Source organism: Diorhabda sublineata, chromosome X (genome assembly GCF_026230105.1).
Source record: "Diorhabda sublineata isolate icDioSubl1.1 chromosome X, icDioSubl1.1, whole genome shotgun sequence".
Classification (NCBI taxonomy): domain Eukaryota; kingdom Metazoa; phylum Arthropoda; class Insecta; order Coleoptera; family Chrysomelidae; genus Diorhabda; species Diorhabda sublineata.
Window position 1 is genome coordinate 6,561,938 of NC_079485.1, and position 26,292 is coordinate 6,588,229.

The following is a 26,292-nucleotide window of genomic DNA, read 5'->3' on the forward strand; positions in this document are numbered from 1 at the left end:
AATCCAATTCCCGAACAATCCTTGCAGGTAGGTATAAATACAAGTGAGGCCGCCCGAAGATCAGTTAGTTAGCGACTTAGTCAGTCAACGACCCGCTGTCACTCGAGTAATTGGTTGTGTAATCCCCGAAACTCCCACTGCCTCAACAAACACCCGCACAAGAGCATTAGTTAGCAGTAAGCTTTCATCAATTGCGTTTCTGTGTGTTGTTCTCCGTAGTAGGTAACGTCTAAAATGAATGTTAAAAAAAGAAAAGTGGATTCAGAATGTCGAGTTTTTAAAGAAGAATGGACGTGGAAATATTTCTTTACTTTATTTAAAGGAAAACCTGTGTACTTACTTTGCAATACAACTGTTGCAGTTTTAAAAGAATAAATATTCAACGCCATTTCAAGAGCAAACATGAAAACCACTTCTACTCATCGTTAAGTGAAGAGGTGAAAAAAATTAAATCGAAAGATTTAATAAAACATTTATCAAGTCAACAACAATTATTTCAGAGAGCTAATCATTCTCAAACTTGCGCTACGAAAGCCAGTTATGTCTTGGCTTATAATATTGCTAAATCTAATAAAGCATTTTCAGATGGTGAAGTTATAAAGCAGTGCATTATAGATGTGTGCGATATTATGTGACCTGAAAAGAAAAATGATTTTCAGTCACTGTGAATTTGAAAATTGCATCGATAAACTTTGTTTACCTATTCATAAGTTATGTAATGTAACTACAGATGGTGCTCCTAATATGGTTGGAATCAATCAAGGATTTGTTGGAAAATTTAATTCTAAGTATTCGGAAAATGATGTTCTTTTTTTGCATTGCCTTATACATAAGGATGCTCTCTGTAAATCGGCATTAGATATTGACCATATACTTAATATTGTTGTAAAACTAGTAAATATGATTCGTTCCAGAGGATTATTACATCGCCAGTTTCAAGAGTTTTTGGAGTCCATACATGCTGAGCATTCTGATATCCTGTATTATTCAAAAGTTCGTTGGTTAAGTGCTGGAAAAGTATTTGAAAGAATTTGGGATTTAAAAGACGATATTGTTAATTTTCTTCTTGATAAAGACATTTATAATCAATTTGACGTCTTAGAAAACGAAACGTGGCTTTCTGATTTTGCTTTTTTCACAGACCTCCTCGGACACATGAATAAACTTAATCTCAAATTGCAAGGGAAAAATCAGTTTCTTCTTTGCTAATCAGATCTCTGAATCTGATTTTTCTCATTTTCCAAGAATACAATCTTTAAAATTCACTACTTATATCAAACAATAAGATTAAAAATGCGAAATTAAATTGAGAAAACTATCTTCAGAATTTGAAAGGAGATTTCAGGACTTTAGAAAAATGGAACCAGAGTTTAGTATTTTTGCGACCCCATTCAACGTTAAATACGAAGAAGTTGATGCAAAATTTCAACTTGAGTTAATAGAACTGAACTGTAATATTCTCCTGAAACAAACTTTTCATACAGTATCATTACTAGAATTTTATAAAAATTTAAGTCCAGATAATTTCCCAAATCTAATTACTCATGCAATGAAGATAATGACAATGTTCGGCTCATCTTATATATGCGAACAAATCTTTTCAACAATGAAGTTTAGGAAAACTTCTTTAAGAAACAGAATTACAGATGAGCACCTTTCATCAGTTTAAGAATTTCAGCTTCGCAAATGGAACCGGACTATGATGAAATTTTGAAGAAACAGTCTCAATTTCATTTTTCTCATACACCATCAACCAGTAATGACACCAGAAAATAAAGTGATAATACCTCACATCAAGAACTACACTAAATTCATTTTATGTTTTGTGCTTATAATTTTCTTACCTTTAGCTTTTTTACTATTAAAATAATAAGTGTATGTTGTAATAATATATGTATATGTTTATAGAACACATAAATTTTTTAACGATTAAGCATTATTCTTTGGCCCGCTACGATTGTCTAGTTATTACAAATGGCCCGTCTTCATAAAAGTTTCCCCACCACTGCCCCAGTGAGTTGTCAAGTTTTATGGTTCATCACAATTTCCAGATACAGACACCTCTGAAACGAGTATTGAATTAATTAGCAATATACCCAAATGTTTAATTGAGTTTAGAGGATAATTGACAACACATATAATATAGTATAAAGTTGTAAAAATATTTATTGAAAGGCTCTAAATCTATATTTAATAAAATATTGTAATTAATAGTTAAAGATATATAGTAGGTCACTTAATGAAATTGTATATATTAAAAATGGTCCCTAAAAAGTGTATAAAAATACGCAATAAGCACAACAATCACATTACTAAATAAGAATATATGAATCAGAGATCTGCAATTTACGGATGGCGAATAAAAAATAGTTGCATTACTAATAAATTTCAATCATAAATCCTATATCTAAAAATAATTACTTCGTTGTCAGTATAGTTTATTTAACTATTCAAAAAAGCTCTATGCTTCTGTTTCCTTATATTTCCCAATCTCGGGATAAATAGGACTCATTTCTAATGTGCTGGGAGCAGAAGGTAAAACATCAGTTCCAAAACTAAGTCTTCTTACAAATTCATCCAAAATATCGCTAAATACTAACTGGTTGGTATTTTGGCCTAATAAATGAATTAGGAGGAAATCGCCAACCTAAAATTAATGAATATTATATTAATATATTATAAATTTTATTAACCTATTAAAGAATATTTTTATCATGTAAACAAGGCTTTGTTATCAAAAATAACTCATTCACAGCCACATACCAAAAACATGAAGGTATTAATAAAATGATATTTTATAATATTTATGTCTATATAAATATAAATATTATGTCTATATAAATTAAATTAAAAATGGAAATTATTGGTAATCTTGCACAGTTCAATTTCTACTTTAATCTTGACATTATTCCATTTTTTTTTCATTACCACAATTCATTTGCCTCTTTCTCGAAGTAAATAAAATTATTTATCTACAAATAAGTGTTTAAGTTTTGGGATTGTGGCAAATAAAACACCAAAGTGTACTCTATTTGATATGTATTCCGAGATTTGGAATACTTATGTATTAATCATCGGGGTCTGAGATTATGGTTAAAGTGCAATGTAACAATATGTATGAAAGAATAACAATATTAAAAGTAACTTACATTAATTTCTTGAGAATTTTGGTATCTCGAATTTTGTTTTTTATTTTAATTATCATTTTCATAGGATTCAAAAATCAATATTCAAATTGACACTTGAAAAATATTGAGTTTATTCATTCTGATTGCTATTCAAATTATTGTGAATTTTCATTGGTTAGATTATTTATTTGCCGTACTTCCAAAAACAATTTTTCGATTTGATTTTTTTTAAGAAATGCTCCATAATATTTATACTACTTCTGTACGAAACAAGTGGAAGAATTTATTTGAAAACCCAACTCATTATTTAATCAGTTTCCTTTTTTGATAATCTACAGCTATGCTTTTTGTATGAGATTTTTTGGTTTTTTACTTTAGTATAAGAATTGGAACTTTTTTAAAAATATTTCTTTACTTCTCTACATTATTTTCATTGAATATTTGAAATTACAACCACTTTGTTATGGAAATGTCTGCTTCTTGATATTTATGTTAGCTTAACTGAGTTTCGAAATTTGCTTTTTTCTAAAACATATTCATTATACTAGATTTGTTTATTGCCGTGGATCTGTATGCATTGTTTTACAGTCTCCAATTTCATATTTTCCTCTTCTTCGTTTAGTTTTTCAAACAATGGATAAAACTTACTCATAGTTGATTCATTTTCTACTTGGGTCACTCTATAATAACTGATTTAATAATTTTTTTTAATAAATTTTTAAGAAAAAATTTTGAATCCACCTCTATTTGTTTGTCTATAAATTACAACAAAATTATAGGAAAAAATACATACCTGTGTCTTTCTTACTATAGTTTGTACGGCATTTGGTATCTTCAATCTGAACCTCCTCTTCAAAATTGTTTCTCTAGTATTAGGCAGTAAAATGACAGCGGCGGAGTACACTATAGCCAAACCAGAGAGTATTGCCAAAATGATGAACCAGAACCAAAGGAAAATATAAATTTTTTCGTTAAGAATATTCAACGCCAGTACACACAGAGCGTCATGTGTTTGAATTGTACCAGATGGACCAAATTTGTGGAAAGTACATTTTGTCACTCTTGGAAAAATGGCTACCATAGGATCCGTGCGATTTTCTTGGTTCATGTTTGAGAATGAAACGACGTCAGTACCATAAGTGAGGAATGCTCCACCAAGGAACTTATCAGTCATAAATATATTCAACATCTGGAAAAAAAAGAAACCATTATCTTCTTATATCTTTATACTTTTATTATATATGTTCTCGATTTAAATCATTAATTTTTTATAGAAATTATGTTTCACGTTTAAATCTAACTTTTATCTTTATCAACATATTTTGATTAAGACCTTATTAAGTAAAATTATCCCTAAACTAGTACAAATCTACGAAGACATAACGACGAAACCACTGGAGCTTAATTCCTTTAAAAACACATGAATTGCAACATGTTTTAAAAATTACGCAAGACAAATTAATTCACATAAAGGTTTGAGAAAATTTATTATTTATATTTTTATATGATTTCACGACGTATACTCGATTCTATTCTAGTAACATCAGATTCAGGTACTTACAATATTTTTCATTACTCTAAATATTCTTTTGTAATTTTTTTAAATTTTATAGTAGTACCTAACCAATAATTTTGCAGCAATTACAAAAGGTTCGACATAAAAGCGGGGTCTTTGAACTTGGTTGTCGAACTTTATAACAGATAAGGAAGAGAATGAGTAATTTTATAACAGTAGTTAGAAGAATGAGTTGTAGTTTTCTTTTAGAAATGTACAAATTCATTATTTTTTGTACAAAGAAACAATAACTATTGGAAAATTGAAAAAATTCGCATACATCAAAAACTACAAGTAAATACGCAGTATGAAGTTTCAATATCGCTAAAAATTTTAAGAGATTGTCAGAATTTGACCCTTTATGTGCCATTAAAAAACTATTGACAAATATTCATGAATATTGGACATCGCTAATCAAAGATATATAAGTCATTGGGAATTCAAAATTAAATGCGGGTTTTAAGAGTTGGTAAAGTAAACCATTTTAAGCAGATTTTGGGATTTTTGATTGAAGAGTGTTTTCAAAATTTTTATTGTTGAAATCTCTAAGAGCGATGCTAGAATGAATTGTGATTACTAAAAATGTAAATCTGTTCAAATTGCTAAAATGGAAATGATTTTCCTCGGGGGAACAGATTTTCCAATGTCGACTGCTATTTACCCAAGCCATGGTCTGTATATAAACTTGAAATATATAAACTACTATAAAGCTTTACTATAAGATCATTATTCAAAAGAATCTTCACCAAGTACACTCGTTCTATCGAATTCTCAATCAATTTGCTATATCAACATTTATTTCAGAAACACGAATTCAATATTAATTGCATCAGTAGAAATAGTGTTTTTCTTCGAAAAAATGGTCTCTGTTGCTTTCTTTGTTCAATGTATTACATATTTCTAGAACTCGGAATATTGCAACGTGAATTTCAGCTATAATTATAAATAACAATTCTGTAACATCATTTTAACCATTAATTTATACAACACATCACGTTTGTAAATTACTCGGTATAAATCAAAAAAATATTTATTTCATAATCTCGAGATAAAAGTATTCTTAGCAAATATTTTTATATAAAAATAAAAACTGGGTTCAGAATAAAGAAATAAAGAAGATCAAACGCTTTTAATTCATATTTATAATTAATTTTGTATTGTCGTCTTGAAATTGAACTGGAACCCACATACCAGACTAATAATAACTGAAATTTTCAAACAATGAAACAATCTAAATACTAAATAACCAGTAATTAACATGAACGTATCAACTTCCTATAAACCAACGTTCTCAAAAACTAAAAAGAATCATAACAATATTTTTTTAATAGTCAATACAATATAGTTATTGTAATTTACGACCCCACGATAATTACAGTTTATTTTTTTTACCTTTGCAATCATATTTAATGAAAGTTTTATTGAGTTTTGTTTCCTAAGCATAGCACTATAAGAATTTTTAATATTTTCTTTTTCAATTTGAGACATTCCCGTAAAGTTTAAATTAACAAAAACTGATTCCTTTGCTCCGCCGCAAAAAAACTTTCAATATGGTCAATATAGTCTCCATCAAGTTTAGCACATGTCACTATGTCATATAATACTTCAGCTTTCCCTCATATATCCACCAAATCTTTGTGAAATTGCATTAGGATAAACTCTAAACTTTAGTGATAGATTGAGGGCGAAACAAAGGGATTGTATAAACTCATTAGAAACAATTACAAACAATTAAAAAATATTCTTATATCTTCAGTTAATATCCTAAATAAAGAAAGCTAAAAATATTTGAGAAATAAAAACACTCACCACGTTGACGAAATTCAAAGCTTCACAGAAGAAATATCCAAATGCATAGGAAGTATGCATGTGCATCGTTTCTATTAAATATTGTACTAATCTATTTTGTCTATGTTCTCTCTCCGCTTTTTCACCTACGCCTACCATGGAACCTCGCATACCTTCTGTGATCATGCGAATTTTGCCTTGTTCCCAATTTTTCCATATCCAATGAGGAACGTAGAATAGAACGCCCTAGTAAAAATGAACACATTATAAAACACTCTATCAAGTCCTTTATATTGATGATTGTTAAGTATGTAGTGAAATTTATTAATATTTTACCAATATTTTATACAATTTTACCTGGAAAAATAGAACAAATGGCACCCACTGGTAATAGCTGTGATACTTTTTATCCTGGTTTTCATTTCCTAGACCCGGATGGGCTACTTCAGTTCCAATTCGTTTTCCTTGTTCGTGGGGCAGCGTAAAAGTATACGTTATCCAACAAAACGTATTTATAACGTGACCGGGCACTCCTCTGTCGTTTATACATTGGATTGGGTCACCTGAAGAGAAATATTTTCTACAAAAGTTCTAGGGAAATCATTAATTATTTTGGCTAATCTGACTAATACTAGATGAAAGGAAAGAAATGGATTCAAAGACGACAAATGAACACAAAACAGATATAGAAAGGAAAAGGAAAAAAACTTTTCTAAAAACCACATTTGATTTAAAATGCAATCGAAACAAATTTTTTGAGATAAATACTTATCTTAGTCTTTAAGAATAATTGAAATGATGGTTACGGATGATGACAAAGTTTAAAGTGATTGATCAATGAGATAAATTTCAGTGGTTCCTTTGTCCTTTGATATATACATATAGTCAATATTAGTCTTAACATTTTAAACTTATTCGCAATCTTAGAATTCCAGAATGCTGTGCCATATCAAAGTTACATTTTTTTAAATGAAATATTCATAACTTGCTTTATATAGTTAATTCGGTAATTATTTTTTATTATAACTAAACTTCATTGTGATTACAGCGTTTCCATTCGAACACATTTTGGTGCAATTTGAAAAACATGTAAAACAATTAATTTTATAACCGCTCCTAATAAAAGATTACAAAAATATAAAAAAAGCTGAATACATTAATTTCAAGATAAGATGAAATTATACTACCTCTACAAAATATTTTTTATGACGATTACGGTATCGTATCGTCTTACAATTTACGTAACTTATTTTTGAAAATTTTCAACTTTTATCAATTCAAGATGTGGCAATTCTAGGAATTTGATCACGGCCTAGGAACTAGTATATCGCGTCACTTCGTTAAAATTTGCCTAGCAAAGGAGATCTCTATTTCAGTTTTACTTCAAGCTTTAAGTATACATGTTTGGTTTGTGTGTGAGCGTATTTTTTCAAAGATACTGTTTTAGTGGTGCCGTGAAAATTAGTGATGCACATTACAGCGAAAAACGGCTGAATCTGGCACCACGAGAACGCTCTGGCTCATTTCTCATTGTTTGTATAAGAATTTTTGGTATTCCAACGATGCCACATCCACCCTGTACTCCCGATATATGCTACATGTTTATTTCCCAAGATGAAGTTACATCTGAAACGAATTCATAATTGTGATGTAGACGAGATCGAAGAAGTTGTTACCGTGGTTCTAACAAGTTAACTTCAGGTGACTACCAAATATGCTTTGAAATGATGGTGCTGGTGTTGTGTGAAGGTCCGATAATAAAATTTTATGTGAAACTTTATTTGCTTGTTTTTTATTGCTGAATTCCCGGAACTTGATTACCACACCTTGTAGATTGCTTACTAAAAATCGCAAGGTGTGATAAAAATACGGTGAATTATTTCAATAAAAAAAAGGTAACATGAAATTTGAATGAATCTCCTTCGTCTGATTGTCTAGCAATGCAAGTAACGTTAAATACATTACTGCTTTTTACGAAAGCTTCTTCCGGAATGACTTTTAACTGCTCCGTTGTGGTGTTTTTAATGTCAAACCTTTTTCATTTTCGGCCAAAAACTCTCGAATTTGTTGGTTCATTTTAAGATTCCTTTCCTCGCACATATTTTAGCAACGAATTGTTCACTAATATTTTGAAAAATCAATCGCCTGTTTGATCGAACACTTTTTGTCGATTTTTAGAGTCGATGTATGTCCCGGATGTTCTTCTTTAACTGATGCATTTCTATTTCCATATTTCTTATACAACTTGAAAACATTTCGTGAGCTTTTTTTACAATTTTTATCAACTTTATTTATGTTTCACGACATACGCTGCGAACACGATGTCACTAAAGCAGGTGTAGTAGCAGATTGACAAATCTATCTGTGCTTTTTTCAACATATGAAGGTATCAAGAATACTAGTTTGAGCAAATTGTTGAAAAATTATTAATTATAGAAACCGAACATTTACTTACCAATTAAATTGTTAGCGGTAACAATTATGCAACACAGAAACAATATAGCTGAAGTCACTCTATAATGTGCCCTAAATACCATGTTGTCAATCAACGCTTTGTCTACAAGGTAACGGACTTTGACAAAGCCCGCTACGGCTGATACCATTCCAAAAACAGACATCTTGAATTAGTAAGTAGTTGTGCCTGAAACAAAATTAAGATTTCATATAGAATATTAAATATTAAAAAATCAAAAGGCGCACAAATGTAAATTCCTGGATTGATACGGAGAAGAAGTTACAATATTTTTTAAGAATCTGATGTTTCGTGTGCTGATAAATCTTGTTTTTTACTTAGAAAAATACATTTAGAACAAAAATCTTTATCAATTTTGAATATGTATGTTTAAATTAGATTATTTGTCACTTATTCATCAAAATAATCATTTTCCAGGTATAATACATTTCTACACTTTATTCACATCGTGTCAAAACGCTTCGAGTATTCAAAGTTTAAAAAAAGAGTCGCTTAGAATCAAATCTATATCTGGTTTAGGCAAAGATGTGTTTGGCAGTCAATATGCCTATCATTAATAGCTTTTCTAATAGTATTCCGGTAATTTGTTCCTCAACTTTTTATGGGTTGTTGGCGGGTCCAAGGCGGGTATAGTCATTAACCTGTTTTGTGTATTATTTTTTTGCTTATTTCGCTCCTGCGCGTGCAAAAGGAGGCAAGTCTAGAAAAGTGTGAAATGAGATAAGTTCGACATCCCAATTCTTCATCAGTGTTGTACAAACGGAGACAACTGTATACATATTCAACCGAAAGTGCTTTAGAATTAATAGTACTAAAAGAGTTATTTAATTTATAATTGTGAGAGTAGAGAAATGTCGAGATAACATACTATATATTTTGTGTATATTTAAGTAGACAATATACAATAATTTTTCTTATACTTTGCTTTTCGAGCTAAAATATAGTGGATTAACGGATATATCAGAAGGGTGCGGTTATGTCTTCTAGCAGAACAAAATTGCTTTTGCTTTCGCCATTGGGTGAGGATATTAAGCTTGTCATACTAAATTCCACTACCTGCGGAGGTCAGAATAATAATTCTAATGTTGCTATAATTTTCTGATGCATTGAGCAATCGCGACAGCCACTTTGCGGATAGCTTGTCCAAAAGTAGCCTTTTATGCAAAACATAAACGCTCGTTGAGTACTATGGAACGGATTTATTAAACATTTCTGGAGTAGTTGCAGTACATGACGGTTCCGGACACTTAACACCATCCTTGTTAATTTGGCTACTTTTAAAAGCAGAGCACCACTTACAAATAATTTCAAGGGACTTGCAGTATAATATTCACCCAACTTTTCCTCGGTTTATTTGGTTAACTACGTGAAAAATAATGTTTCATTACCACTCGATATTCTTGTTTTGTCAAACCACCCTCGTATATCCTGGTATATATTCAATTTTTCTTGTACTACTACAATAAATTCGTCTGCGCTTTTTTAGATCCAAATAATCTACTTTTATATCAAATCAAATGTTTGCGGTACATAAAGTGTGATAATATTTGAAGTCTGGTTTCCCTTTCCTCATTATATACACACACTTGCAAATGCTTTTGCGTTCAGTCAACAATGATTGATATATAAAAAATTTGATTTATTCGTATCGCTTCTTCAATTCGCACAAATATTTTTGATACCATTAATCAAATAAAGAAAAAACACATTTCTTGCTATATATTCAAATGAATCGTATGAAATCGTTATGGGTTACGTATAAGTGATATTCATACTGAAACACTGTAAATATTATCGTCTTCAGCTCCTTTGGAGCTCATGCACTTCTTCCGATTTTTCTTTCTCGGTTAATAAAATATTTTAGGAGGCAGGTAGGAATCGAAATAAGTTTAGCTGGAGGTTTTTACAAAATTTTTGTGTAATATCAATTCGTTATTCTATAGACATTGTTGCAACAGTGGTTTGTCATGAACCGTTACGTAAATAAGTCTTCTGACAGACCGTGACCCACTAAAAACTACCAAAGGCCGATGTCCTTGGAAAAGTCAATCAGGCACGTTGACTTAAACCATTCACAGATGACGTGGTCTGCAATTTCTTCCTCTTTTTCCAAGCTCCAGCGACATCCTGATCGTCCGTGATGGTATAGCAAGGAGATAGTGTCTTAGACTGATAAGACGGGCAGAAGGCCGATGTATGTGTGTCTTAGTTGGTCTCACGCTATATGTTTCAATTCTTTCCGTAGAGACTATCTTATGAGTAGACTTCTCAGCGATTTGGTAACTATACTTTCGGCTGTACCAAGAATGAAATCTGGGTCCTTAATTTATTGTATTATTTTTTTAGCGAAATAATATCCATGTTTAGAGAAGTTTGAAGTACTTCATTCAAAGTTCATCCTTAACACGTCTTGTTAGTTAATCGTCATATCTTGTATGTAAATTCATTTAATTATGGTTTTTACTATAATGTCACTCATTGATCTATTTCTTAACGATACTAAATTGTTTACAATGTTTGTTCTCATTTTCTTTGATAATTTGTCAATATTTGATAGGGACATCAAACAATGTCATAATGTATGAATAGTCAAGGTTGTCTAATTCACATACTCATTATATTGAAATTAACACGTGTTCTTGAATGATAAAGATAAACAAAGTACAAAAAGATCATTAAATACTAATATTACAACTTTCTTCATATCGATTACTTCCAATTCGTCTAAATGATCGTGTTAAGAGATACGATGTATTTAAGATGCAGGTTTTTTATTAAAAAAAAATAGAATCCGGTATTTCCAAATAAACATTATATACTCTGATTATGCAACTTTAACTTTACCGTACATACTAAACAAATAAATTTATTAGAGTCGACAATACTCATACTAAAAAGAAAACTTTTGCTCCGGCATAGTAATTTTTCGAAAGAAACTTTTTCTTCATACTGACAATATATGGTCTCAACAAATTGTAGCTACACCAAAAAATGCAACAACACTCACTTTTGTGAATAAATTTATCTAAAAATGTCACATAATCTATGGATTATTAAAAGAATATGGAAAAGTAATGACATTTCTGGCTCTTGTCGACTGAATAAATTGGCAATTCGATGATATAATATTCAATCTTCATGTCAAAAATTACATCAAAATTAAATTATAATGCATTGTTTTGGCGCAAGTAGATCGGCAACAATTTGTGTTAACGGGGGTGGTGATATCACAGCTGTGAAAAACTAGTAGAATGGAAATTAATAGTAGTTACCGAAAGTTACTTAGACGATATAGATAAGTTACAAGGAATAAAAATTGTAGAAGTACTTTATAAGAAACACAATACAAAATACATCCAAGCACAACTACCTACTAGTTATAACGGGCAAAGAAAGTTCACTTGTAACTTTTAAAGCTGTATGAACATTCTGGGTTGACAAAAATAGGATATGATAATATATGATGGTTTTTCCCTGATAGTTGTAGACAAAGTGTAGTATTCTATTCGTAAGTAATGGGATATTATTTTTGACAATATTGAACATGGCCAAGTTTGATTGTATGGTTTTTAGTTATTGTAAATAATGTTTAATACTTTAAATATGTTTAACACTCACCATCTTTAACTGTAAGTACAAATTGAACTGAAAAATTAAGGTGTATATGAAAAAATCACGAAGCCCTGTTCTACTCCCTCTCTCCCTCTTCATTTAAAATTAATTTATATTTTAAAAAATATATAAGAATCCAAGAAACGGTGGATACTTCTAGTTAAAATGCAGCACACAGTTATTTTCTATTGACTGATTTCACTGTCATTTATATTAACAAGAATTTGCTGGCTGCGTAGTACCAAGAAAGATTATTATAGTAAAAACTCCGTTGTTGTTTATGTTTTATTTCCAGGTATTTTCTATTAGGTTATTATAGTTTATATTTATTAATCTGTAAAACAATATTTTAGTCATTTTGCTCTCTCGTATGCATATGTAAACTGGAAACATTTTAATTAACGAAACACTATTCATAAATGAATTTTTAAATATTCAAAATGTCAGTTGCCTCAAAGTATAATTAATCCTAAACAGATAAAATATCAAGTATCAAGTTGAAGGCTTAATATAAAGAATAAAAATTATGTATTTGTGCTTAACAATCCAAATTGAGCTTTTTAATAAAATAAAAAATAGACTACTACAAATAACAAAATACATCTATTTGAATTAATTGTTTACGAGAATGGTCGCAGAAGTACTTGGCCTGACCTAGAGTTGGCGGTAATTGCTTGAAAAATACCACTGTATTAGAAAGTACATAATCTATCCAGCATGTTTCAAGTTTGAAGACGCCACGTTGCTTAGTATTTCTTTGGCAGCCATCAATAGTGAACGTTTGTGAATTTTTGACACAGCTCTTTCGTTATCAACAGTAAATTATTGAGTAGCAGAGATTAAACGAAGCCGTTCGAGCTGCGAAGACCAACATCGCAGTGGTCGACCAAATGAGGTGACGACTTCAAAAATGTTGAAGATAATCCACAAAGCGGTACTGGATGATCTTCGAGCAAAAGTGAGCGAGTTAGCAGACATAATAGGCATTTCAAAAAGTGCGGTACATCGCATAATAACTGAAAATTTGAGAAAGCTGTGCAAAAGATAGGTGCCGTGTTTACTCTCAATGGATCAAAAACAGCTTCGTGAAAATGTTTCCATCGAGTTTTGCGCAGTTCCATAACCATGGATGGAACGTGGGTCCATCACTTCACATCCGAAACAAAAGAACAATCAAAACAATGGAATTTAAAGAGAGAACTGGTTCCAAAGAAGACAAAAGACGTTCCATTTGCAGGCAAGGTCATAGCGTTAGATTTTTGGGGTGCGCGTGGGATAATTTCCATTGTCTATCTTGAAAAAAGAAAAACGGCGAGTATTATGCGAACTTATTGCAACGTTTGAGCGAAGAAATCTAAGAAACGGCCGTATTTGGCTTAAAAGAAATGTTGTTTCATCAAGACAATGCACCAGTTCACACATCCGTTGTTGTTGCAATGGCCAATATTGATGAATTAAAATTTGAATTGATACCTCATGCACCCTATTTCCCAGATCTAGCCCCTAGGATTGTTTTCTGCTCCCAAACTTGAATAAATGGATCGGTGGTCAAAAGTTTTCCAACAATGAAGAGGTGATGTCGGCTGTAAATGGCTATTTTGAGGAGCTTGACGATTCTTATTATAAGAAGGGTATCGAACTTATTGAACATCGCTGGGAAAACTCTATGGAGCTAAAAGGAGATTACGTTGAAAAATAAATATATTTTTTTCCAAAATTTTTGTGTTTTCTTTGTTTGAAAAAGGCGTATTTTGTTTCATACAGAAAATTTTTATTGATTGAAATAATAATAGAGGTGTTTTCATTAATATAGGTCTTGTCAGCATTCGGTTTTTTCCAACCTGCTTATCTGGACCGTTCTTGGTACGGTTATTGGAAGCGTTTAAATAATATTTTCAGCGCAATCTCCGGCTTTGCACGGTTCTGGTAAGAGAACTTGCGATCAACTAAGTATCGAAAAAACAAGTTACAAGATACCTAAGTTGGTTGGAACACAAAACAGATTCGTTAGTATAACTCTATTGTGCAGAATCGTCACCATACCAAGGACGGTTTTTATATATAAATAATTAAATAAATAATTTTACTCTAGACTTGTGTTAGGTCAAACTGCCGCGTTTAAATTCTTATAGAGCCTGAATAATTTCTTGAAAAATATTAATTTTTTTGTCTTTAATATAAATTTTAATCTCGCATATTATGTGATATTGAAACGTTTCTACGGGCCGTCAGAGTAACACAACTAGTTAATGGAAACTCTGTTTTATGTACATACACGGAAAGTAGTTTATGGAGCCATTCAATAAATCTGTAGTTAATAGATTTAAATATATTAGATGCTTGATCTCCATTTGAAAATCAATTTATCAGAAAGTCAACTTTATCTACTATGCAATGAGTACCTGTACTCGCCGTTTATCGGACTCTCTTGGACCTCTAAAGACATCTAAAAACATCAATAAAAGTTCGAGCTATCAATACTGAGGTATATTGTAGACAGCTGATGCGACTATATGAGGTTTTATCGGAGAAATATTCAGGTTCAGTTCACCGAAAACAAGTTCTCTTACAACAAAACAATGATAAACCACTTACTGCGAAAGATACGCGAAATAAGATAGAAGAAGTTGGTTGTATTGAATTCCTACCACATCCATCATTTAGTCAGTACCTTGCAGATTACTATTTATTGAGATCCATGGAGATATTCTTGCGCGGGAAAAATGTAAATCTAAAGAAGAGCAACATTTTTTTGCATCTGAGCTCAAAGAATGGTTTTACCAACGTCTCAAAGAGATTGCTGGACGATGGGTTAAAACCAAAGAATACGAAGGGGTCTGTCTATACTGTGAATATGTAGAATATTTTTGTATGATTATTCGATAAACAAAGTGAACATTGGAAACCCACATTATTTATAAGAAAAGCTCTAAAAATTCCAGTAATATACCGCTAGTACACAAGCAGATTAAAAATTAATTACATTAATTTTGAATTAGACACATTTCTATCAAGATTTTATTGTGATGAAAAAATCTTACTAATTTGTACTTCTTCCGTAAAACGTTCAGATACCAAGAACATATTTATCAGGAAAGAAATGTATTAAATCTAATTAATAAGTAACATAAGGAACAAAACGGTTGAGTTTGAAGAATTATTTGGGATCTCATGATAGGTTTTGTCTCGAGAAACTTACAGCTTAATGAATGTTTGATCTGGTAAAATTTTAAGGGAATGGAGCCGCAATAATGTTCTCATTAAGATCTGATGCTTAATGACTTAGTTCGGAGATAATTTAGATATCTGCATAATTGTTGAACGTTACCGCACTCTTAGCGATATTCTGTCCCTGAAGATATCTTGAATACATTGCATAGAGGCAACCGTCTTTGTTGTATGCAAACATTTTTACTTAGAATGTCCTTGTTTCGATGCTGATTTCCATTCTAATAAAGTATCCAAGGAGTACAGTGAGAGTATAACATTTCGCTTTTCTTAACATATTTAAAATGATTTGTAACGACAATTTCTTATCAATCAACGATATTATTTGCGTTATTTCAAAATTCATGATCTTGTAATTGAAATGTTGAGCAAACTACAATATTCTGCGTCTCGATTCATAACGTTAAGGATGGAAGCAGATTAACTAATAAAAAGTACGCCAGATATGCATTTAACGCTACAACATTTTAGCAAGGTTAAATTTAACATATTTGATATTACGAGGGCGGTTTGACGTAAGAGCTACTTTTCAATTAAAAAGTTACTCGACTTGAATATATATTTTATTTAGCAACATAATCTTTTTCGGAGTTCACAATTTTTCCAGCGAGTTTCTAATTTTTTAAAAACATCTAAAAATAATATTTCGGAAATTTCGCGAAATTCGCCTTTGTCTTCTTATTTGTTTAAAATCCTTGGTCACCTAGTCATTTTTTAACAAAAGAAATTGAATGGAATGGGATCGGGTGAATGTAGCGGATGAAGCAATAAATAGTTTTGAATAATGTCCATGCAACAATGCGGACGAATGGGCAAGCGCATTATAGTAATGAAACAGAATTCCTTATTTCGTTTTTTCTTAAATTCGACATCAAGACGTGTCAGCAAATCCAGTTATCGTTTTTCCTTGTTCTTACTATTCAATTATTAACTATATATTGTAATACTTTGGACAAGGAAACTGTTTTTGCTTTCATGGGAGCACGTTTTTCGGATTAAGTACATGTTTTCGACTGTATTTTGTTTCTGAGGTAAGTGCTGTACCCGTTTCTATCGTACAGTACAGGGACACGGATTTTATTAACCTCTTTTGGATCAGTCGGTCCCGGACATTAAGCATCATTCGTGTTCATACATCCACTTTTACAAATCATTTCATAGGATTACAATTTAATACTCGAAATTCTTTTTGCTCTAATTTTAACAACGAAAACAGTTTTTTTTATATGAGACTAGAGGCTAATCTATCTGTCAGATTTATGTGACATTTTGACAGATGAAATCAAAAACACCTAACAATCACCTTTGCTAAAGTGTTGTCAACCTTTGAAAAACTATTCTTCCGTCAAATCGTCCTCGTAAATGGTTTTAACTCGGTTGGAAATAACGAGGTCTTTCGCAATTTGATTTGGTATAAATATTAATTTTTTTATTTACTATTATAAAAAAATTTTGAGAATATATGCGGGAATTGCTGAATATTTGATTTAAATGAAAATTGAATATTACCTATTAAGAAATATGATTCATATTACCGCACAATCTCAATTCAATCCCAGCTATTCTCGATAAATCTGGTCGGATTTCCAGTGATTAATGAATTAGATTTATTTCATTTTATTATAATAAAATTAGTAGTATGCAAAATTCAATTATACTTCTATCCATTTTCTAATCATTCCAAACTTTCAAATGCCACCTTCACCCGAATTCCTTAACAGATACGTTGTTAAAAAACTTGGGTTTCATGTGTTTCATATTACTTATCTAAAATTACAATCAAGCTATAAGGGTCACCTGAAATCAATCTGACTTTATGTATAGTTATGAGAGCATGACCGATTAGGTATTGACCGTTTTTCCATTTGCCAATACTGAAATTTCATAAGAAGTATCAAAGCATATCTTGGCAGAATGCCTTTAATAAATCAACAGGCGCCAAAAAATTGGAATAAGATGTAGCATTAAGACTCTAGAATCACGAAATTTCAACTGTTTCTTCTATACTTTTTATTTGTTTTGTACACATTTGCAGATATCTACAATAATTTTTCTCTGGTCATGTCAAACAAGTAAAAATTGCGTGAATAACTGATAATAAGACAACAGAGTTTGCAGAAAAAATGTTTTTGGGATTTCTAAAAGATGTTAATGAGAATAGTATTCAAATCATTATAGACATGATTCAAATGAGAGAAGGTTACTTATGCTAAAGATCTTCAGACAGATGCTGACTGCACGCCATAAACTACCCAAAGCATTATCTGTATTCTTATTTTTTTTATGTTCATACAATAAATATGTCAGGCTTAATATATGGCACTCAAATAAGAGCAAATGAATTTTACTTCTATCTATTAAAATGTTTGAAGAAGCCATCATTTTATCTCCTTGCACTTCAATTGTGGCTTTTTGGGGTTAAACAGCTTAATGATTACTTTTGAATTTGTTTAAATTTGGAAGAGAGCGGATATAAGCCATTAAATAAACAATTGACAATGATTGAAAAATATATTTGTAAAAGTTCAGAATTACTTCGTTTATAAAAAAGATATGGAGTTGAATCGTTGGAAAATGCTCTCATACGAATTCCTGAAATATCTAGATTTTGTTGTGCAAACCGACAAAATGAAAAATAATGGGGGGCATTAACAGTAACAGTAAGTGAAAGTTAACTTATTGTAGAAACGCATATGCATCATAATAAAATCATAATTATTATAACTCGTTAATTGATAAAAGTTGAAATTTGATTTACAACTAATTATGGATAATCTTAAATTCACAAGATTCAAACCATACAGTTAGTGTACCGCAGATTTTTATTCAAGAAAAGTATTTTTATGTCGTTCTCATATTAATTCCAGTTTTTGAGTGATTTTCAACTAATAATAATAACTTTTAAAAGACACATTCGCGCATTTTAAAACTTGAACACAATGAATTATTCGTTAAATGTTATAGAAATGTAATGTAAATAAAATCAAAAATGTATTCAAATGATAAATACAAAACAACTATTTATCTTGATTTCCGAAAAAAAAACACTTGTCGATAAAATGTTCTATATTCAAACATTTTATCGTTTGTCGGTGATGGACACAAACCAGTATTTGGAATCGACTACCATTTATAACGATGACCTACCGAAACGGTCTTTGTCTTGAAATTTTCTCTTTTGATGCTCCAACAACCACACTAATATTAGTTCCATTTTTATTTTTTGGATAGTTCATTCACCTAATTTTGTATTTAACGTTTTTTCTATCAATTAGTATTCAAAGACTTGTCTGTTTCAAAATAGAACACGCATACATTACAAATACAATGGATAATATTTAAAATGTTGATAATATCAAATAATCTGATATTTTTAATTGTAAGTAGTATAAACAATTGCATTTAATAGTAATATTATGCAACGTACGCTTAAGATGAGGATTCGAAAAAGAAGGATATGGTTATATTACCTTTTATTGAACCAGTGCAGTTAATAAGTTTTTCTATCGATATCCTATATTTGACACATCTATTTAAACACGACACCGGTTTTTTAAATATAACTAAAAACAAGTTTGGAATTATTTCAAACTATTTCGACATCATACACCACACTGAAAATGCCACTAAGAGCACTGTGTTCAGTACAACCAGTCTTTTCGTTAATCATAAAGTGCCGTAGGAAGGAGAAACAGCTTTCTCTGTTTATTGAACGTTTTTAGTATTCTCTTTCTTTATCAGAGACTTTATATACTATAGAAGGTCAGTAAGCGACAGCTGTGTAACCAGTGGCAGAGGAATTTCAACTTAATAACCAATAAACGGTAGAACCAAGTTTATTTCAAAAGTTCGTAACTAGTTGTGATGTTTTTTGTTACGTCTCTGAGGAGCACCGGAATGTGTTCTTGGATTTCGGGATTTTCTTTTAACTCAGGTTATTGTCACTCGGTGAAGATGCTTACCTGAGCTTGGTAGGTAGTACTAGGACTTGGCTTACTTGTCTAGACTAAAAAACATTGCTTGAACGCTTATTTATTTAATATTAATATGGTATAGTCACTTTTTAAGACAACATTTGAATTCGACTGAGAAATGCGTACTGTGTTTATGATTAAATTCATTCGGAATATTTCGAAAATACAACTCACGAATGAAGGGTTTTTGCAATTCAAATTTATTGACATATCTGCATACTATCATACAATCATTAAAATTACTTTTATTCTCAGAAAAATTAAACTCTCATATACAAGTCACCAAATAGGTTCGTTGAGTTATTTTATGGGTATGTTCAGGTAGAAAAATCCTTACTTATTTACTAATTGATTCCTTTACCTTTCGGTGTTAGGGTTTGGTAAAGACGAGTTACTCCTTACTTGTTTTTCATAATTTTCTTTCTTTTATTCTGTTGCTTCATATATTTATTTAATTTTTATTTCTGGTTTGAACGCGTCTCAACAATCTGAACTGACTTCCAAATACTACATAATAAAGTTATAGATTATTGAATTCTTTTGATAATCCCGACTGAAATTTAATGTTTTAACCAGAAATTTTTATTTAAAACCTAGGTGCATAGTGCATTAAGATGGATGTCGAGAACAAAAGAGAGAGTCAGAATACCAGTAAAAAATGATAACGGTAATTCTACCATTTTACCAACAGCTGCGACGGTGTTTAGTAATGAAAAGCAATAGATAAATGGTGTAAAATAAAGAACAAGGTGCCCAGTAATTAATTTGCCCAGGGTTGTACTTTGAATAATGTAAGACCATTTTTAAACAATTAACTCAACATCGGAATTTTGTAATCTTGTTATGTAACAAGCCAAAACAATAAAACAAAAAATAAAATATTATTATGAAAAAGACTATATTTTGTGTATGTTATGCATACAATGTATTGATTATTCATTTTCATGAAAAATATTTGATTGGACTCTATAGTCTATTTTTATTATTGACAAAGTATTACAATTATGTAATCTATAGGCGTATCACTTCTGTTAGTAGACATTCAAATTTTTTTTTCAAATTATACCTCTAGTATTTTCGTATGAAATAACATTTGTGTAAATATAATGAATATATCGGGTGTACACTTATATTTCACCTAATTAACTTGCTTATAACTTCCAAACAGCCGAAGATAAAAATATGCAATTTCTTCTAAGAGATTTTATTGTTCCACAAGGTATACAGAGAACAGTGTCATACTGGTTCTATAGGTATAAGGGTTTAAACGATCTTAAATATTGATTTTAAGATAACAACTCATCATAAAACTACGAGATATCTAAATCAGAATTCAGAAATCAGTAATATTGTCCAACTTCCACATTTTCTTTTCTCCTGTAATCATAATATTTTGCTGCCTTTTCCCAGTTTTCAGGCCTCACATCCTCCAAAAACAACGGTTTAACCACCATCATTGGATGACGACGACGATGAACTTTTGGGACTAAGATATAGATATTTATAATTTTTATATTATATATTTGCATTTTCTACATTGGAAACATATATGTCAAATATACTCACCTCAACTTGAGAAAATTAGACTCTAACAGATAACACTTTTTTGTATCTAATGCTACAGTTATTATTATAGAAATTCTTGTAAGCCTATCGCAAATTATTGTGTATAAATTTGGAGTTACTTCCAATAATAATTAAAAATTTCGTTACCTCGAACAAGTACGGCCCATACTATTCGGTACCTTTGCGGCCTTTAAATTTAAACAAACAAATAATTTTGCAATTTCTCAATATACATTGAAATGTTAATAAATGAAACATTTCAATGTATATTGATCAATTGTAAAATTATTTGTTATTTCACTATTATTAAAACATACTAAAACTGAACCATTTTAAGTTGATCAGTACGAACACTTGATCAAGACTTAGTAAGCCCTGTTTAATTTTTGAGTTAACCATACTTCATGTTCTTACTGACTCTCGCTTTATCATTGAAAATTCTTTTATATCATAAATAATGTGAATTTTTAGTTGAATTGCTAGACATATATATTCGCAATTTTGCGTACGTCACTGATCGGCTCGGTATCTTGTAACAAAGATTTTTTTCTTTTACTTTCTTCAACTACCTTCAGTAAATAAGAATTAACACTGCTGTCACATTACTAACATTCATAAACTGGTCTTTTTTGTATAAACCAAATAGAAGTGTATTTCTTAAACAAGAAACTATGCGGATTTACGATATAACCTTTAAATTAATTACAAATTTCATGTACAGTCCATCATCCATTTCGGTACCTATAGGTCGATGACTCATACGTCAATCCCAGACTGAAGCACGTCTTGGTCGTATACGGGGTGGCCCATTAGTGTGTGTGGAAGTGCAATAACTTATGATAAAATATACAAAAAAAATGTTTAAATAAAAGTTGTTATATTTGCATAGATACACATTTCTAAAATATTTTGAGGTATATTATTGTTCAGCTTAAACGTGACAACATGATGTAAAATTTTTTTAAATATATTTATATATTTGTTTACCATCGAATTAACCGTAAAATTTTGCATCTAGCCCTGTCTTTTCTTTTCCCATAAAGTTACCTACAGTGGATAAATAAATGAAAAAATTCATTTTAAAAGAAAAAGTTGTGCACAATTCTTCGCGATGGCGCTCCTGTCGAAATCATCAATTGAACTGTTAATTTTTTTTTTCTTGATAGATATTTGTTTTGGTCTGCCACTGAATTATTAGCTCACAACCGATTCTGTAGACACTTGAAGAATATATTTCCGAAATATTTGCTGTTTTGGAAATAAACTAATCAACAGTTTTGTCATCATTTTCTTGCATTTCATTTTTGTAAATATTCAAAATCATTTGTTTTTCGCTAGCATTAAAATGAAGCTTTTTAGCTCTTTTCTTATGCGGAGTATAGCTAATGTCATAAACTCCATCAGCTGTATCCGTGTCAGGCATGTTTGAGAACATTACGCAACAGACAAATACAAACAATCTCACTGCAGTATGATAATATGATTCCGTCCGTATATTACACCTGATCTAGCGGCTTTCTCAGCAATGCGGCCTCTGATTTGGACTAATAACGATGCCGCACCCCGTTTAGCCCAGGATGTTCATGTGATAATCATGCACTGATCATTATTTTGGTTCACTATATACATATACTCGTATTATTTACGTTTCAAGTAAATTTATAATTGTTTATTTGTAGTTTTAAACTTTAACTCTTACGTACTTACCTTTTAATTGGCCCTTGGGCTATTGGATGGTGTAAATAAAGAAATAAATCCATCTAAATCTAAAACATGATAGCCCTCATTTAATACAATCTTCAAGGGCTAGTAACCCTTATTTGTGGGCAGTAAAAAGAAGTGGTTTGACACATAGGTATAACAAATTGACTGATGGATATGCGTTATTAATATAAAAATTTGACAACATATAACAACTGTCACTTTGTGTATATGTCTGTTCAGTTCAAAAGTTATAATGATCTTCAGTATCTGTGCTGGCTATAAGTAGGTTGGATAATTGGCTCCACATTTTTTTCCAAATAATTTTCTCTATGTTTGCATTCTAGGAATAGTTGAACTGGAGTTTTGTCCTCTGTCCCACATAATCGCCTAATGTGAGTTTCTGGAAAACCTATTCAAAATATGATTCTGTTTTGTATTAAAATACGATAAAGTTTTAGTATAAAAAAATGTTTGAACGACATGTGTTCAATAATTACAACGATAAAGTTTCTGAAATTTCTCAATACAAGGTACACAAATCGTAAAACCAGGTATTGTGTCAGGTAAAAATAACTGTAAAATTTATTGTTAAAATGATACATCAGCTATACAATCCAATGGTTTTACTGCTTCGAAATATAAACTTGTTACTTCAATGCATTTTAACAAAGTAAAACCCATAAATAACATTTAAAATACCCAACCCAACATTGAAATTTTCTTAAATTGAGATTAAATTGAGAAAAAAATTCCATCACCACCTCATCACATCTTATGAAGTCTTCATATTTGCATATTCTGGAGTTTGTCGTCTGTTTCGCCGTTTCGCGTTTAATTTTTAAAATCAAATGCCAAGTTTGTTTACTAAATACAATTTTATTGATGACATCTCAATCCGTTTTCGAAATATTAAATGGAATGTTTATGTTAAGTTTTCTATTTCTTAGTTCGCGCTGATGTGTGTTTTTCATGGTCTCTAGAAAAACTTTTAAAGTGCTAAATGTGCCCTCAATCAATTTTTTTGGGGAATAGGAGACTCTCACATGTTATTCTCGTATAAACACAACTAATTATGTACATACGTGATCAACTATCATCAAGTTACGTCAATTTGAATAGAAAAAGTTCTTCAGAAATTGGTTTGAAAACAATAAAAACAACTTCTATCATTTTTTCCTTTATTAGGTCAGGAATAAAAAAATACTTATTTCTAAGAAAAATTGATGTGATATATTTATCACAATCTTCTTTATTTTGTAATTTCTTAGATCTATCCATATTAGTTTTATTGAATAAATGTTTTTTATTTTAGGTCGATTTTAATAAATAACCTGATTTTTCAAAGAAAATATTGTTGACATTCCAACCATTTGTCTATATCAAAATATAGCTTCACTTTGACAACTCAGATATATGAATAAATAGATCACGTACCACATGAATATCATTCACATTACATTGGAATTTATAAAAATTGTTTGGTTCTTCATCATCGATAGATTTCTTATTTTCATATATACGCAACACCTTTTGATTCTATATCATGGATTTTTGAATGTTTACAAGTATTTTCTTGTTATCCAATGCAGATTTATTTTCTTTATCGTAATTCATATAGTTCCTAAACTTAACTGAATACACAACCTGAACCTCCTCATTACGAGAATGGTCCTAGAAGTGCCTGGTCCAACAAAGAAAACACAAAAATTTTGGAAAAAATATATTTATTTTTAATATATCCTTTTAGCTCCATACACTTTTCCCAGTGATGTTTGACACCCTTCTTATAATAAGAATCGTCAAGCTCCTCAAAATAGCCATTAACTGCCAACATCACCTCTTCATTGTTGGAAAATCTTTGATCACCAAACCATTTTTTCAAGTCTGAGAACATAAAATTATCCGAGGAGGTTATATCTGGCGAATAGGATGCATGAGATAACAATTCAAACTTCAATTTATTAATTTTGGCCATTGCAATAACGGATGTGTGAGCTGGTGCATTGTCTTGATGAAACAACACTTTCTTCTAAGCCAAATGCGCCCGTTTTTGCTTGATTTCTTCGCTCAAACGTTGCAATAAGTTCGCATTATACTCGCCGTTGATAGTTTTTCCTTTTTCAAATTAGTCAATGGAAATTATCCGACGCGCACCCCAAAAAACCGACGCCATGACCTTGCCTGCAAATGATATTTTTGCGAAACATTGCGAAATACTCGATGGAAACATCTTCACGACGCTTTTTTTGTTCCATTAAGAGCAAACGCACCCATCTTGCGCACAACTTTCTCAAGACCAAATTTTCAGTTAAGATGCGATGTACCATACTTTTTGAAATGCCTACTATGTCTGCTAGCTCACGCTCTTACAGTCGACGATCATCCAGTACCGCTTTGTGGATTATCTTCAACATTTCTGGAGTCGTCACCTCATTTGATCGTCCATTGCGATGCTGGTCTTCGCAGGTCGTACGGCCTCGTGTAAACCCTACTACCCAGTATTTTATTTATACTGAAGGAGCAGTCTCACCCATAGTAGAATCTAGTTCAGCTTTTATGTTGGTTGGTCCTTCAAATAAAAGTATTGTATCACATAACGATGACCAATTTTTTCCATGTTAACAAATTCACTGAAAACGTTCACTATTGATGGTTCCCAAACAAATACTAAACAATATGGCGTCTTAAAAATTGAAATATATGCTCTATGTATTGTGTAGTTTCTAATACAGTGGTATTTTTCAAGCAACTACCGTTATCTCAAGATCAGGCCAGGTACTTCTGGAAAAACCTGTTTATCCTATTTATTCCATAGATTTTCTACCAGTTCTAATTGAAATTCGAAAAAAATATTGTTCAACTTCTGCAAACCACACTTATAAGTTTTGGAAAAAATCGTTGGGGACCAAATTTGTTAATTATCAGAAATGCTCAACTAATTTGAAGTCTTCCTGAATGGCTGTTGCATTGATGCACCTCTGGCCGGATGCGTTATATACCTGATACAATAGAACACATTTTTGCAACGCCCGTTTTTCTTCTTTTGTCGCTCCCTTTTGTAAGTAATCTGCTAAAATTATGCCTCCAATATCCCAAAATACGGTTAGTATGACTTTTCCTACTGAACACTGTAATTTGATAATCCTATGCCTTATCCATTGTTACAAATCTTAAACGGAAATTATTTTTCTTTTGTCTTAACTGCAAAAATCTTATAGAGTTTCTTTGGTATCCATCGTGCAGGAAATGTTTTTATGCACAGTT

At 30.9% G+C, this 26,292-nt stretch overlaps 2 protein-coding genes across 2 annotated transcripts in view; one reads left to right on the forward strand and one right to left on the reverse strand.

Moving 5' to 3' along the window:
- LOC130451673 (dedicator of cytokinesis protein 3) overlaps positions 1 to 26,292 on the forward strand; it is a 75,713-nt gene that overhangs the window by 21,129 nt on the left and 28,292 nt on the right. The gene's annotated exons all lie outside the window — the stretch shown is intronic.
- Positions 2,082 to 19,459, reverse strand: LOC130451674 (innexin inx3). The gene is made up of 6 exons (XM_056790846.1): positions 19,255 to 19,459; positions 8,927 to 9,112; positions 6,829 to 7,034; positions 6,493 to 6,717; positions 3,922 to 4,317; positions 2,082 to 2,647 (listed from the first exon to the last, which is right to left on the reverse strand). Exons 2-6 carry the CDS (start codon positions 9,087 to 9,089, stop codon positions 2,462 to 2,464), a joined length of 1,176 nt encoding a protein of 391 aa, XP_056646824.1. The 5' UTR covers positions 9,090 to 9,112; positions 19,255 to 19,459; the 3' UTR covers positions 2,082 to 2,461.

What these genes read in the sequence shown, in the direction of transcription:
- LOC130451674 (XM_056790846.1), bottom strand. Translation starts at nt 9,089, where the DNA reads ATGTCTGTTTTTGGAATGGTATCAGCCGTAGCGGGCTTTGTCAAAGTC. An exon ending in CTTTGAATTTCGTCAACGTG is followed by an intron (nt 4,318 to 6,492) that starts GTGAGTGTTTTT and finishes TTTTTTTTCCAG; the next exon opens with ATGTTGAATATATTTATGAC. An exon ending in CTATAGTAAGAAAGACACAG is followed by an intron (nt 2,648 to 3,921) that starts GTATGTATTTTT and finishes CATTAATTTTAG; the next exon opens with GTTGGCGATTTCCTCCTAAT.